General features: G+C 27.3%; 4 protein-coding genes across 5 annotated transcripts; all 4 read right to left on the reverse strand.

Moving 5' to 3' along the window:
* Nucleotides 1-1,629: 1,629 nt before the first annotated feature.
* On the reverse strand, nt 1,630-6,245 carry LOC122501628 (ATP-dependent RNA helicase DHX33). The gene is made up of 7 exons (XM_043611239.1): nt 5,888-6,245; nt 5,182-5,802; nt 4,876-5,108; nt 2,620-2,970; nt 2,343-2,541; nt 1,983-2,259; nt 1,630-1,851 (listed from the first exon to the last, which is right to left on the reverse strand). Exons 1-7 carry the CDS (start codon nt 6,106-6,108, stop codon nt 1,705-1,707), a joined length of 2,049 nt encoding a protein of 682 aa, XP_043467174.1. The 5' UTR covers nt 6,109-6,245; the 3' UTR covers nt 1,630-1,704.
* A 636-nt stretch (nt 6,246-6,881) lies between these two features.
* On the reverse strand, nt 6,882-12,222 carry LOC122501626 (major facilitator superfamily domain-containing protein 1-like). Its single transcript, XM_043611238.1, has 7 exons — nt 11,811-12,222; nt 10,374-10,650; nt 9,818-10,234; nt 9,435-9,746; nt 7,627-7,739; nt 7,356-7,556; nt 6,882-7,245 (listed from the first exon to the last, which is right to left on the reverse strand). Exons 1-7 carry the CDS (start codon nt 11,947-11,949, stop codon nt 7,214-7,216), a joined length of 1,491 nt encoding a protein of 496 aa, XP_043467173.1. The 5' UTR covers nt 11,950-12,222; the 3' UTR covers nt 6,882-7,213.
* A 283-nt stretch (nt 12,223-12,505) lies between these two features.
* LOC122501633 (chromatin complexes subunit BAP18) lies at nt 12,506-13,916 on the reverse strand. Of its 2 annotated transcripts, XM_043611247.1 has the most exons (4): nt 13,795-13,916; nt 13,352-13,443; nt 13,067-13,165; nt 12,506-12,955 (listed from the first exon to the last, which is right to left on the reverse strand). In XM_043611247.1, exons 1-4 carry the CDS (start codon nt 13,810-13,812, stop codon nt 12,652-12,654), a joined length of 513 nt encoding a protein of 170 aa, XP_043467182.1. In that variant the 5' UTR covers nt 13,813-13,916; the 3' UTR covers nt 12,506-12,651. The 2 variants fall into 2 exon arrangements, with proteins under 2 accessions (XP_043467182.1, XP_043467183.1); XM_043611248.1 differs by lacking the exon at nt 13,067-13,165.
* A 25-nt stretch (nt 13,917-13,941) lies between these two features.
* On the reverse strand, nt 13,942-14,927 carry LOC122501632 (pre-miRNA 5'-monophosphate methyltransferase). Its single transcript, XM_043611246.1, has 2 exons — nt 14,642-14,927; nt 13,942-14,564 (listed from the first exon to the last, which is right to left on the reverse strand). Exons 1-2 carry the CDS (start codon nt 14,810-14,812, stop codon nt 14,007-14,009), a joined length of 729 nt encoding a protein of 242 aa, XP_043467181.1. The 5' UTR covers nt 14,813-14,927; the 3' UTR covers nt 13,942-14,006.
* Between the last annotated feature and the right edge of the window lie 124 nt (nt 14,928-15,051).

Consider the following 15,051-nt stretch of genomic DNA (forward strand, 5'->3'; position numbering starts at 1 on the left):
AAGCAAGAATTTATCTTGACAACAAGTCTTTTTTTTAACATTGGCGAAGAAATGAATTATTAACCTGATCGTAAACTCTCTCCTTTCCGTCTCATTTTCAAGATACAAAAGTGACTTTTTTCTACACTAAATAGCACTTTTTTCAAAAGAGAAAGGTTCCGCTGAATATTTAATTCTTAATCACACGCTATGGAAAAGCAGAGAACATGAAAGAAAAGGGGGCTCTCGTCGCACCCTTTTTTTTAGGGACGCAAATACCCTTTCAACTTCTTCTCATATCGTATCACACACAAAATGTCGGGAACGGTCGAGACTCATTTCTTCAGCTTGATATCCGATATCTATGTATGAATATGCTCTCCTTTTTGGCTTTGCTTTTTCTTAGTTTCCATCGCAATTCATCTGCCTTCCTCTGCTTATGCCAACATTGAGAATTACACTCTGTGTATGCGTATGAAACGTTTCTTTCAAATTCTTCTTTTCATTAATCAAAGAAGCTTATGAATCAGAAATAAAAGAATTTTCCATCTCAAAGATATTCAACTTTTTCTGAAGAAAAAACCTATGTTTGTATAATGTGGATTAACGCAAAAAAATGACAGTATTTGAACAATGTCATTGTTTCAAAGACGTTTGAATGAAATTTGTAAAAAATAAAATTAAAGGATTACAATTTTCCTTAAATTTAAATTGGAATTTTATCACAAAATATTTTCTTTTATAAATAAGAAATTAATTTTTAAAATCTTCAATTACAATTTTCTTTTCATTTCGGTGGCAACAGAATTTTCTGTTTGTTTTTAAATCCAGTAAATTTTTTGATTTTAATTTGTTAATTTTAGTTTTAAAAATGTATGATAGATTAAAAAAAAATAAAACTATGGAGTTTTCATAAGTTCGAACAAAACTTTCCTTGACTCTCTGGATTAGTTTTTTTTATGCAAAAAGCAGCAGTTTTAAAAAACAAAATTTGAACTTGGTAAAGTTTCCACGATGTTGTTTACCAGATTAATTTAAATTCATCAGATTTTTTAAATCTTATTTTAAATATTTTTTTATTATGAAACTTTTAATTCATTAGTTCTTGAAATTCAATTAAACACAAACCTAAAATTAATGAAATTTTACTACAATTTTTTTGAGATTACAGTGTAAGAAACATAGATTTTTGTAGTTTTGGAATTTTTTTTTGTAACTGTTGCAGAAGTCACTTAAAACTTCAATTGTTTAATTAATTAACAATTTATTTTGCATAAAAAATAAGTGTAATGAATTTTAAAACATTTTCCCTGTAATTTTTAATTGTAAAAAAATTATGTTTTGAAAAAGAAATTGTTTATTGACCTTTTTTTAAAAAATAAACCTGTTTTCAATTTTTTATGAAAATTTGCTTATGAAAATAAGAGAATTCTTGGACTGAAAAAACCTAAAGAAAAGTGGAAATTGAATTTGAAAATTGTGAGAAAAACAATACTTTCAAGACAAAGGAATAATAATGAAGTAAAAAAAGTTCTTGCTTGAAAAGAAGTTATCTCTGACAAAAGGAATGTAAATATTAAATTATTATAATAAAGTTAAGAATAATAAAAAAAATAAAAATGATAATAATAATAATAATAGAAACTTGTGTTAAGTGTATAAATATTCTCTATTTACAGTTTCTTAATACAAATAAATTCTTATAATAATAATTAACACTTTCTTTTACCTTAACCATGCTGTTTCAATAACAGAAAGGCCTCGCATAAAGTTTTTGCCAGTGCACACGATTTCTGTAAATAATACAAGGGGATGTTTCGAATTATGCAGCACTGACGATGGATGTATTGCAACAGTTTGCCTGGAACCAAGCTGGAAAAAATCAATATTAAAAATTACATTAAAATTTTCATTCCCTATTTAAGAAACAACACTCGAATAATTTAAATATTACTTGGGTAAAATTTTTTTTCTAAAGTAGATAATTTTAATTAAAAGTTTACCGTCATATACGTTTGATCCCTCTGAAGTTCAGCCACATTATCGTAAAGCCCTTCAAGCAGAGCTTTTCTTAAATTTTCAGTATTTGTTCCACAACTCGATTTTTCCAAGTTAGCTCTTTCAGCAGTTTCAACCAATTGTTTTCGAACATTACACGCATACTCTAAATTCCTATGGTGCAAATAATTTTCTTTACAAAAGACCTTCTTCTCCTTTGTTTCGACATAATGGCGGTAGACCCTCAATAATGTAATGTGATCTCCTTCCTCTGAACTAAACCTATTTGAATAAAACGAGAAAATTATTATTAATCAAAAATCTTATTCATTGTTGTAATTTATTTTACCAACTAAATCAAATACCTCGTTCTAGCCATGGCAGATTCTCTTCTTTTACTCGGAGGTTCATTAAACACAGATTCTCCAGATAGCATTGCAATGACTATAAGAGCTTCTTCCAAGCATTGATGTTCAACAGAGGCTAAAATCACTTTTGTAAAACGAGGATCTAACGGAAAACGTGACATCGTTCGTCCTAAGGTTGTTAATTGTGGTGGAGAGCCTGTGTGTCAAAGTTTCGTAATTAGAATATTTTAATTACCTTTTTAATTCAATTTTGAAAAATTATTTCGAAATTTACCTCTTACAGCACCAAGTTTTTCTAAACAGGCAACTGCCACTTCAATTGCTTCTTTGGGTGGTTTGTCCATAAAGTCAAAAGTCGTAATGTCAATACCGATGGCTAACAACTGAAGAGCAACACCGACAAGGGAGCATCTTAGAATTTCGGGAATTGGCATCTCTGCCAAAGATTCGTATTCAACTTTAGTGTACGTTCTGTAACAACAACCGGACGACAATCGACCAGCGCGACCAGTTCTCTGCTGAGCCTGAGCCTTGGACACTTTCTCGACTTTTAAACTGTCAAATCCAGTCGTTGGATGAAACATTCTCGTCTTAACAACACCAGTGTCAATTATGTGACGAATGCCTGTAAAAAATCAAAGTTTTTAAATGAATAAATTAATGAATTAATTGACAGGGTTGCCACGCTTTTACTCATTTCAAATTCCCAAACTTTTCCAGGTTTTTAAAACTACATTTATATTTTACAAAATTGAATAATTAGTCATTATAATATTTCCATAAGAATTAAAACTCTTCAAAAGATTCAAATTCAAACCTTTTTGAAATTAAACAACTTATAAAAAATTATTATAAAACATGAAGAGATCGATTGCTCCGAGTCGACTGATAACATCATTATTTTACTAATCAATTTTATTTTATATTAATCATTATTTCATATTATAAGAATATTGTTACTATAATTTATTCAAAATTACTTTCGTGACTTCAATTCAATTATTGTTTTCCAGAATTTTTAACTAAAATTCTTCTTTAAATTAATTATTTTTAATTATTTTTGAAAAATTTCTTTTCAAATCCTTTTGTTTACAATTCAATTTTACGAAATTTCATCGACTATTCGAAAATTCTTCAATAAAATATATATTAGAAAATAAAAACTTCAAATAACTTAAAAAAATCCAATTTAACTTTTTCAAAGAAATTAAATCTATACAATTTTCAGTTAAAAGTATGAAAAATTCAAACATTCAAAGATTATAATTTGAAACCTTTTCAAAATTCAATTATTTCTAAAAATTCACGCTTTAATATTTTCTCTCTAAATTTAAATTAGTAAAAATGTTTACTAATTGTAATTAGTGACTTTTTGCTTTTGAATGAGTAAATTTTACAAATAAATTAGTAGAAATTCCTATTATTAGTCAAATTTAGTAGAAACGACTATTTATTAGTAAAATTTACTTATTCAAAAGCAAAAAGGCAGTCACTAATTCTAATTAAAAAACATTTTTACTAACTCAAATTCAGAGAGTTTAATATTCAATTATTATTTAAAAATTTAACTGAAATTCATATTTAAATAAATTTTGAATAGAAAATTCTACTAGAATTCAATTATTTAAATAAAAAAATTAATATTTTATTAAATAATTTAATGTTTCTTAAAATTGAATTTTCATAAAAAATTTAATCAACACATTAAATAATTGAATTCTCTTGACAAATTTTAATAAAACTTTTAAGAATAATTTCATTTTTCGAGAAATTTAATGAAAATTGTATTAAAAAATTAAAATTCTGCGATGAGTTTCATTTTTTATAAAAATTATTGAATCCCAGTAAAAAATATTATTTATTTTTAAATACCTAGGCAATTAAAATTCTTTTGACGAATTTCAATAACATTTTTAAGAATAATTTCATTTTTCGAGAAATTAGATTAAAATTGGATTAAAAATAATTAAATCTCTGTAAAAAATTTAATTGAATTGAAGAAAAGTTTTTGAAAATAATCAAATTGTGACAAGAATTTTATTAAATTTTTTGAAAATAATTGAATCTCTTTAAAAAAAATTGATTATTTATGAAAATAATTGAATTATTGCGAAGAAATTTTTATAAAATTTGTAAATAATAGAATTCATGTGAAATTTTTATTATTCAAATAAAAAATTCAATTTTAAAATTCATTAAAAATTGAAATTTTACGAAATTTTAAATTTCAACCTTTTGAAGTTTATCTATTTATGAAATTTTGTAAACGCAACTCTTTTAAAATTGAATTAATTTTGAAATATTTAAGAAAAATTAGATTTCAAGAATAAACACAATAGAAAACAACAATTTTCCAGGATTTCGATCAAAATTCCCTGACTTTTCCAGGTTTTTTCAAGGTTTATAAAATTCCCTAACATTTTCAGGTTTTCCAGGTTGCGTGGCAACCCCGATTGATAATTAAATTTAATTACTAGAGTAAATTAAATAGAGTAATATTGAAATTAAAAGCAAACTTGAAAAACTTTACCTCCTATTGTAACGGAAGTTTCAGCAATATTCGTCGATATAACAACTTTTCTCATTCCTGGCGGAGATGGTCTAAACGCCTCTAATTGCATATGATTTGGCAATGCAGAATAAAGAGGAAATACTTTTACCGAAGGAAATCCTTTTCCCTCCGCCAATTTAGCTGCTCCTCGACAAAGCATAACTGCATTCTCTATCTCCTCTTGACCGGTTAAAAATACAAGAATATCTTCACTGTAAAATATTTATGTTAAATTACTCAAAAATAATAATTTTACGTTATGTAGATAGAAAACAAAAAACCAACTTTGGTGGAGATTCACGATTAATTTGAAAAACTGTCGAAAGAGCAGCAAAAAGATAATCATCCTGAGGCTTTGTGGCGTGAAAAATTTCGACTTCATGTTGCCGACCTTCGATATAAGCAACTTTGGCTTGAAAATAATCGGCAAATTTCTCCACATCCATTGTAGCAGACATAATTATTAATTTCAGCGGGGGATGGTTTTTCAGTTTTCTTAGACTTTGGGCTCTTTTCGTAACGCCGAAAAGAACATCAGTGTGTACAGATCTTTCGTGAGCTTCATCCAATATAATTACTGAATAATTGGAGAGAACTTCATCGGTCATTGCTTCTCGTACCATCATACCATCTGTTACATATTTAATTCTTGTGTCTGATGAAACTTTTTCATCGAAACGAACACAGTAGCCAACTCTTTTACCCGGGTAAGCTTCACCCTGTTCTTGAGCGACTCGACGAGCGAGAGTTACAGCAGCTACTCTCCTAGGTTCAGTAACTCCAATACAACCTCCACGTCCCGCTATGCCAGCAGTGTAAATTAGCTGTGGAATTTGTGTACTTTTTCCACTTCCCGTTTCTCCTATTATTATCAGAGTATTGTGATTTCTTATTAAATCAAGAATCCTGAAAATTTATCAATACAAAATTAAAAGAGAATTTATTTATCTTAAAAAATTGAATTCATAACCTCAATATTGAGAATACGTACCCTTTTCTATGAATATAAACTGGCAACGATTTTCTCTCCTTCTGAAGTTCAATATTCGTTTCATTTGATAATTCAACGTGGTAATTTTTATTTTCCTCGATTTTTTGAACTTTATTTGATTTTTCATTTAGTGTCACTATTGCTGGACGTTTTGGTGCTAGTTTCGAAAAACTAGAACTACCTACATTATACTTTGATTCCGCAAAATCGTAAACTCCCATATTTAAAATAATATGAATTTCACTTTTTTAAAAACACTTTCAACAAATGTAATTATTATTTCTCATTTATTTGAAGATTTGAACGATCTGAACACGTGAAGGAACATTTACAACACAAATGCTACAAAGTACTACCTCTTCAGAAAACATGGTCTCCCACGTTGCGCTCAGCTGGCTCAGCTCTGTTGATAATGTCGATGTTTTTAGAAATGTTTAGAAATAAATTTGATAAATTCTAACAGGTTTTAAATTATATTTTTTATTTCAATAGAAATTACAAAAAAAAGATTGTAGAATAAAATAATTTATTCAATCATTGTAAATTCTTTAAAATTGTTAAAAATATTAAAATTATAAACATAATACACGATAAATAAAAAATAAGAATCAATCTTATAATTATTTTATACTTGACATTTAAAGCTACACTTAATTACACACATATTTTATATAATTATACATATCTATAATTATAACCAAGATATAAAACAAACATAATTATATATTATGCAGATATCTGTCAGATCCATATATAATACATATATAGTCTTACAATTATTTTTTATGCTCTTATTTTCACATCTCCTTAAAATATATATTTTTGTCATCGAACTAAAATGTGTTTTAATGAAAGACTCGATTTAAAAATTACAATATTGCAGGAACCTAAATTTAAAAACTATAAATTAGTTTTTAAAACACATTTTATGTTCTATAAAACAGTTATTATATCTATAATTTGCTTGCAGGTTTATACGGATTTTTTTATACTCTTTTTGTTACCAGAACCTTATCATCCTATTGATTTGCGCAGTTTTCTTCCAATATTCAAGATTTCCAAGGATACAACATTTATTTACGATTATCACAGTATTTACTGCGCAAAAGGAAGACTGAAGAAATTAGTTATTTTTTTTTCGTTTGAGAGTGCACATCATTAATGTTCTGTCATTGCCTTTGCTATATTAATTACATACTGACTGAACAATACTAAGAATACATTAATGAGTTACACTCGACAAAGATTTAATTTTTATCTATACAATAAATTCATTAATTTAATAAAATTATCCTAAATGATATTGCCTAACATCATCGAATTGTATTATATGTGAGGCCTTTTATATGCTCGGGAACCTGAAAAAGAAAGAATAAATTTTAATTAAGACTTAATTTGTACTTTACAAGAGTGTGAATCTGGCTACATACTGCAGCTCCGATCCGAGATAAATATCGATTACGCATACGTATGTCTGAGTGAGATTGATGCAAATCATCTCCGGAATGATCAGTAGCTGATCCTGATGCCAACAATTGTTCCCTCTCCACCACGTCAATGGATCCGCGGCATTGGTCGTAATTCACTCGTTCATTCGGAGTCATGTTCAGATAACCACCTGTTGAGGCTCTGTCGGATATCCAAATTACAACCACCGTGATTAAGGAAACTGAAAAAGAATTATTTTTTTTATTTTTAAATTAAAATTTTATTTTTATGAAGGGTTTATAAATACTCACTCCACAACGAAGCAAGGAAGAATATTTCCAGCATGAAATATCCACCTTTATCGACAATCATTCCCGATATTATGGATACTATGGCTAGTCCCAAATTCTGAACCGCTTGAGCACTACAAACAGTAAAGGAGTTCAAATTTTCAATTTCCGAAAACAAATAAATTAGGTATCGGACCAATTACTGACAAAAACATAATCAGTCCGAGTCAAATAAGAGAACATTTTACTTAAAACTATAAATTCAATTTATAATAATTAAAACTGACCGAGTGAGGAAATAAATTCAATTATTATTTTCAAGAATTTTGAACTAAAATTCTTCTTTAACTCGAATTATTTTTAATAATTTTCGAAAAAGTTCTTTGACAATTTTCAAATCCATTTTGTTAGAATATTCAATTTTTCAAAATTTCAATTATCCGTAAATTCTTCAATTAAATATACATTAGAAAATAAAAACTTCAAATAATATTAAAAAAATTCAATTAAACTTTTTCAAGAAAATTAATTTTAAAATTCAATTATTTCTACAAATTCACGATTAATATTTTAATATTCAATATTATTAATTAAAAATTTAGCTGAGATTCATTTTTAAATCAATTTTTATTAGAAAATTCTACGAGAATTCAATTATTTAAATACAAAAATAAATAATTCATTGAATAATTAAATGTTTCTTAAAATTGAATTTTCATAAAGATATCCTGTGAAGAATTTTATTTTTTGTGATGTTAATTGAATTCTTTTGAGAAATTTTATTAAAATAGTAGATATTGAAAACATTTGAATTTCAGCGACGAATTTCATTATTTAAGAAAATTATTTTTCGCAATAATACAATTTTTGTATTATTACAAAAATTTTCCAAAACTCTTTGAAAATAATTGAATTGTTTCAAAGAATTTTAATAAAATTTTTAAGAATATTTACATTTTTCGAGAAATTCAATTAAAATTGTATTAAAAATAATTGAATTCCTAAAAAAAAGTTTATTATTTATGAAAATAATTGAATCCTTGTAGAAAGAATTTAATTATTTATAAAAATAATTGAGTGATTGCGAAGAAATTTATAAAAAATTTGTAAATAATTGAATTCCTGTGAAATTTTTATTATTTATGAAATTAATTAAATGTTTGAGTACAATTTTATTAAAATTTTGTTTAAATAATTGAATTTTTTTGGAAAATTTTATTAAAATAGTAGATATTAAAAATCATTGAATTTAGGAAATTATTGAATTTTGGAGAAGAATTTAATTATTTACAAAGCCAATTGAAATTTTGACAAAAACTTTTAAAAAATTTTGAAGATAATTGAATTTTTGCGAAGAATTTTATTACTTTGAAAATAATTGAATTCTTGTGATGAATATTGTTATTTATGAAAATAATTGAAATTTTGTGAAGAGTTAGATTGAAATTTTTGAAAATAATCGAATTTCGGAGAAGAATTTAATTATCTACAAAGATAATTGAACTTTTGACGAGAATTTTTAAAAAGTTTTGGTAATAATTGAATTTTTGCGAAGAATTTTATTACTTTTGAAAATAATTGAATTCTTGTGATGAATATTGTTATTTATGAAAATAATTGAAATTTTGTCAAGAATTTGATTGCATTTTTTGAAAATAATTGAATTTTGAAGAAGAAATTAATTATTTACAAAGATAATTATACAATTTACGAACTTCGCGTCTTTTCTCAATAAAATTACGGAGTTTATGGAACTTTTTTCAAAAAAACTGACTTTTACGGAGTTCAAGCAAATTTTCGGACCTAGTTCGAGCCCTGGTTATACTTACATTCCATAAGCAGTGCCAAGTTGATATTCAGGAATCACTAATGCAATTAAAGGCCAAAGACTGCTGGCCAACATTGAGTACGACAGACCCAAAGTAACCATGCAAATATACGGACTCACAAAAGTGAACGCGAGAAGTCCGTGTGCAACAATTGTCCCAATAATACTGAGGAAAACCCACAAAACATTCTTTCCGGTCTTATCGACAACTAAGCCGAAAGCCGGCGATGCAACAGCAGACACAGAATAAAGCATCGAACACACTGTGTTTGCACTACTCGGATCTAAATCGTACTTGCGAATAAAAAATACTCTGCAAAAAATTTTAAAATCTTATAGAGTGAACAAATATTTGACAAAATATTAACAACAAATATTACTCACTTTCCAAGTGCAATGAAGGGAAATATCGCAACGTAATACGCGATGCAAATAAATGCAACGAACCAAAAGACTGCCTTAAAGTCTTTTACATCCGTAAGTCTTGCAATTCGAGGTTCTTCGCCCTCTCCTCGTCTCAATGCCTTCTCCATACGTCTGTCCATTAACCCTAATATACAGGCACATATCATTGATGCCACGCATGTGAGAGCAGCAAGAAACAGAACCACTCCAATACACGTTGGTCCAGAGTAAATGTGGGAAACGTATCTGTAAATTGGCTCCATAACCAGGAAATTAACCGTTGAGCCCACTCGAGCAAAACTCAATTGAAAACCAAACACCATATTCAATTCTTTCCCTTTAAACCAAAGGACAGCGTAACTATTTTGTGCGACTGCCAGCGATTCGGCTCCAATTCTGCAAACAAAATAAAAAAAATAAGAATTAGTTTTCCTGAATCTTATCCTAATTTATTGATTAAATAGCAAACTAAAAATGTGTACAATTTTTTCCAAAAAAATTTGGTGTATAACGAAAAATTCTTTTCTTCACCTACCCAAAGACAAATCTCCCGACCATCATGAGCCAGAAGGCATCAACTAAAGCACCAAGAGCAAAAATAAATTGGCCAATCATTGTGAGACCCATATAGATAACTGTTCCCAATCGAATACCAAATACTCTATCTAATAAAAAACCTCCTATAAAACAGAAGATTACATTTGGCCAGGAATAAATTGAATACAAAAGGACGAATTGAGTAGTTGTCATATCCAGGTCTTTGATAAAATAGTCCTGAAGTGCTGCCGGATTGTCATAGCAAAAATATGATCCTGTAAATGAGAGAAAAAAAATTTAGTAAATATTCATTTATCTAAACGAGTAAATTAAATTAGTAAATATAAAAATTAGTCAATTTTGTTAATTATATTATAAAACAAAAGAAACGTCAATGACTGATAACAAGTATGATATGAAGAAGTTTACCACAAACAAATAAGGAAGAAAAAATTATGATTGCGTGAATTCATTTTATGCAATTTAATCCCCTTCAAATTGTTTATATTAATCGCATTCTAAAGTTTTTTATACATGAGTAATATGATCTCTTATTCGTCATGTCAGAAAAGTTACAATGACAAATATCTATACAATGAAAATAATTGACTTTTAATTCATACAATATTATAAATCTATACAAATGTACAAATTAATCGTTCTATTTATTTTTTTTCAGATTCTATAAATTTGAGAAAAAATTTTAAAAAATCTACAGAAAAAATATGTTAGAAACAAATTATACAACAAATAAGTAGTATTAAAATTAAAATTTTTAAATATGAAGAATATTATAAATAAATATTATATGTATTATTATTTTTTAATTTATATTTATCACTTTTAAAATTTTTATTAAAATGAAAATCCAATTGTAATCACACTATTTATATTATAAACATGTAAAAAAATTTTGTCATTCTTTATCTATTCCAATTATTTTAATATGAGAGTCAAATATTCCACAGTAATTATCTCTAAAATTATAGCTTTAAGTTTATCGACTACTGCATTTGTGTTCATATTCTATTATCTGCATATGTGAATGAAAAAAAATACAAAGATAGACGAAATATAAAACAAAACGGAAAGTTTATTCTACAATATATTGTCCTATTACAACTGTATTTAAAAAAATTATGTAATTTCTAATTCTGTTTGTTTTTTTTCAACTAAATTTAGGTATTTATTTATTTATTCAAGTATTTTATACCTGTCAGTAAAATCTAAATTAAATTCTTTATATTTTAAAAAATGCTACTATAACTAAAATAATTATATTGTATACTAATTGTACAATTGTATCAATATTTTAATATTCTATTGTCCAAAAGATCTAGTCATTGATCCTGTTCTTAATAGTAAATATAGTAAAATATAATAAAAGAATTATTTCTTTTGTTTTCAAAAAGCTAAGTACATATATATTTCTTACCGAAACCTAGTAAACACATAAGAATAAGTCCAAACAAACGAAAAGGAAGTTTTTTTGGACTACAACAGCCATCATTATTTAAATCATCCGATGAACTTGCCAGGGTTGATTCTGGACTCTCCTCTACTCTACCCTCCATAATTTGTGTTTAACTGATCCTTTGTTATCTGTCAAATGAGTTAAAATTTACTGCATTTACTTCTAAATTCACTTTATACGTCATTAACATCTGTTGCCTCTTGAACTCATTTGCACTACTTTTATAAAAAATACAATAACTTCACCATGTAAATATTATGGGGGATAATAATTTAGATTGTCTAAAACTTAAATAAAAACAAGAACTTTAACATCTGTAAGAATACAATGTACATATTGTAGATGTAGGTATTGTATATATGGGATTTCCTTATGACGATCAGTACGCATGCGTCTATAATCCAAATACTGACTGAGGTTTCACGCTTGCGTACTTTCCTAGGCAAATATTCTAATAGCATTTTTAAACTAGATTATTAAAGATTAGTCACAAAATTATTAAACATTAATTTTATGTTAAAGATAAATTAATATATATATATACATTTTCATTAAAAAAGTTATGCAATGACTATTTCCAATTGTTATGAAAATAAATTTATTTTACTGTTTACCCTATAAATAAATTCCACATATTCGAAATAATAAAAATATACTTATTTTATTAAAAAATTTTTATTTTAATAAAAGTTCTTAATTTTTTAGTTTCTTACTTTTTTTTATAAAATTTCCGATTCTAAATTCATTTTGAAACGAAGATAATAAATTAACATTAAGGATACAATATATTATATTCTGTATATTAGGAAGCAACTTCCTCCGTCGCTCCTTCAAATTCAAGCTTAACTTGACACTCCTCCGGTAATCCTTCAACGTCGACTTCAGATTCCGATGCGTTTAACATGTTCAGCGTAACCTCAGCTGATTTTCCCATCAGTCCTTGGTTTCCTGTAACCTGTTGTACTTTTTGAACTTGTTGTTGCTGTTGTTGCTGCTGCTGTGGTGTATTAGTCTGTTGTTGAGGTTGTTGTAAAATTTGTTGCTGTCTGATGGGAACTCCAGCTTCCTCAAAAGCTTTCTTTTTCAAAGTAGTTCTAATCTGTGATCTGTAATATTAAACAATAGAATTTTTTTTTAGTTTCCGAGGTTTCTTTTTACTGACAAAGAAATTGAGCTAGAACCGTTTTTCTCGATTAGAGAACTTTTTTGAGACTTACACAGTTCTTCCTTTGATGTGTTCACTAATTTTGTTTAATTCTTCACTAAATGTCTTTACCGAGTGACGGAGCATCTCAATTTCCTCATCAGTCCATTTACTGAAATAAAAATTCCAATTTAATAAAATATCCATAATAATATCTAAATATTTGTCGGGGAAATTAAAAATCTTGATTTAAATAAATAGAAATAGAAACAATGTCTATTTGAATTTTGGAGCATATATTCTGGTGTCACGTGACTTAATGGTGAGCGCGAAAAAGATGTAAACATTGAAAGCTTACCCGGCTGGTGAATCCGTAGTTGGATGTAATTGCATTGTTAATTCGCCCAATTTGTTAAATGCCGCACCGGCTGCGGTGAAAATTTCACCTACCTGTTAAAAGGGAAGATGACTTCAAAACAAATGTATAATGAGATGCATAAACAAGACTAGAAAATAATTAAGAGATCTCACAAATTACATGATAATCGGAAAAACATCTTTGATTTTAAGTGAAAGTTAATGTGACTCGAGTGTATTATCAATTAATATCGTTTGATAGTTGAAAATGTTAATAAAAGCGCATTTCAAACCTAACCTCACAATTACCAGAAATTTTGTATTAATATCATTTTATTACTTTCACAAGAATGTGTTGACTGAGAGAAATGTAGGAAAATGTTATATAAGGTGTTTTCATTACGTTTTTTTAAGTTAAAGATAAATATTAGCACTTTTTCCTACCTTACTTGCCGAATTCATGTTAGTAACAACTTTTTATTATCCTTTTTATTTTTGTTTTGCTGACGTTGGTAACACTATGAGAACGATTACCAACTGTGGCGGTTTATTCAAATACTTCAATAATAAATCAATAACTACAAATCAAATTTTTTTTCTGATATGTCTAGCAGAATTTATTTTATAAAAAAATGTACAAATACGAATCACTAATATTAACTTTTTCGTTTATAAATTAACACTCTTCTTTGCCAGTTATTAGTTTCAGTTACTGTCACATTGGAAAAATTGCACTCGTTTTTAAGAATATTTGCAATATGCAAATACATGTCACCTGTGAATTTAAGTTTGTTTAATAACAAAAAATCGTCAACATTTGCTCTGCGTAGTCGTCTTGATGCATTTCTATAACTTTTCCATTGTTGAGGCTCAATTACGATCATATCTGACAGTTCACAAACAGTTTTTAGGAATTTTATCAAACCCTCATCTCCGTGGTTTAGATGAATCCACATTGTGATGGAAAAGCAAAATGCTACATTAAATCTGGATTTCTGAACACTTTCCAAATAATTAGTTATCAAATGCTCTCTGTCTTTAGAGAGAAAGTCTAGACATTCAAATCTGATTTCACTTGTCGTGGAATATTGCAACTGAGCTCTCTCAATTAAAGTCGGATCAAGATCAACTCCCAGAAGTGAAATTTTACATTTTTCCTCAGATGATGACGATACATTACATTGGAGAAAATTGTAGAGCGAAAATGATAAATTCTAGGAGAGAAAAGATATTGTTAGGAAAAAATCAACTTTTTGAATAATTAATGTAAAAATAAATATTTAATACTTACTCCAGTGTTGCATCCAATATCTAGAGCACTAAATTTACAATCTGTTGAATTCCAAATATTTTTTGGAAGTTGTTGAATTCGTTCCTCTGCAGGATGAAAATTGTAATAATTTACAAAATTCCCATATCTATGTCCTTCGGGATCAACTATTTTTTCTTTTTCTTCTTTCATGTTTGATTCTCAAATTGATGTGAGAAATACAATAATAAACGAAATTTATATTTTTCATTCTAATCCCTAATTATTAGGTTATTTCAAGGGATTTGTTTGTTATAGAAAGGAGAAGGAGAAAAAGTTCGAAGTCTTGTCGAAACAACAGGGATTTTCATTCTAGAACCTGTAGCGCCAATGTTGATGGAAACATTTAGAAACAGACTTTTGCTTACATCACGAGTCATCACTTTAATAAA

This window comes from Leptopilina heterotoma, unplaced genomic scaffold (assembly GCF_015476425.1).
Source record: "Leptopilina heterotoma isolate Lh14 unplaced genomic scaffold, ASM1547642v1 Lhet_212, whole genome shotgun sequence".
NCBI classification, from domain to species: domain Eukaryota; kingdom Metazoa; phylum Arthropoda; class Insecta; order Hymenoptera; family Figitidae; genus Leptopilina; species Leptopilina heterotoma.

Excerpts from the sequence above, each read along its gene's own strand:
- LOC122501628 (XM_043611239.1), bottom strand. The coding sequence starts at position 6,108 with ATGGGAGTTTACGATTTTGCGGAATCAAAGTATAATGTAGGTAGTTCT. Across the intron at positions 5,109-5,181 it reads AATCGTGAATCTCCACCAAA|TGAAGATATTCTTGTATTTT; the intron begins GTTGGTTTTTTG and ends AATATTTTACAG. Across the intron at positions 2,260-2,342 it reads TCTGCCATGGCTAGAACGAG|GTTTAGTTCAGAGGAAGGAG; the intron begins GTATTTGATTTA and ends TTATTCAAATAG.
- LOC122501633 (XM_043611247.1), bottom strand. Across the intron at positions 13,166-13,351 it reads ACTACGGATTCACCAGCCGG|TAAATGGACTGATGAGGAAA; the intron begins GTAAGCTTTCAA and ends TTTTTATTTCAG. Across the intron at positions 12,956-13,066 it reads CACATCAAAGGAAGAACTGT|ATCACAGATTAGAACTACTT; the intron begins GTAAGTCTCAAA and ends TTAATATTACAG.
- LOC122501632 (XM_043611246.1), bottom strand. The coding sequence starts at position 14,812 with ATGAAAGAAGAAAAAGAAAAAATAGTTGATCCCGAAGGACATAGATAT. Across the intron at positions 14,565-14,641 it reads ATATTGGATGCAACACTGGA|AATTTATCATTTTCGCTCTA; the intron begins GTAAGTATTAAA and ends TTTCTCTCCTAG.
- LOC122501626 (XM_043611238.1), bottom strand. The coding sequence starts at position 11,949 with ATGGAGGGTAGAGTAGAGGAGAGTCCAGAATCAACCCTGGCAAGTTCA. Across the intron at positions 9,747-9,817 it reads CCCTTCATTGCACTTGGAAA|AGTATTTTTTATTCGCAAGT; the intron begins GTGAGTAATATT and ends AATTTTTTGCAG. Across the intron at positions 7,246-7,355 it reads TCAATCTCACTCAGACATAC|GTTCCCGAGCATATAAAAGG; the intron begins GTATGCGTAATC and ends TTTCTTTTTCAG.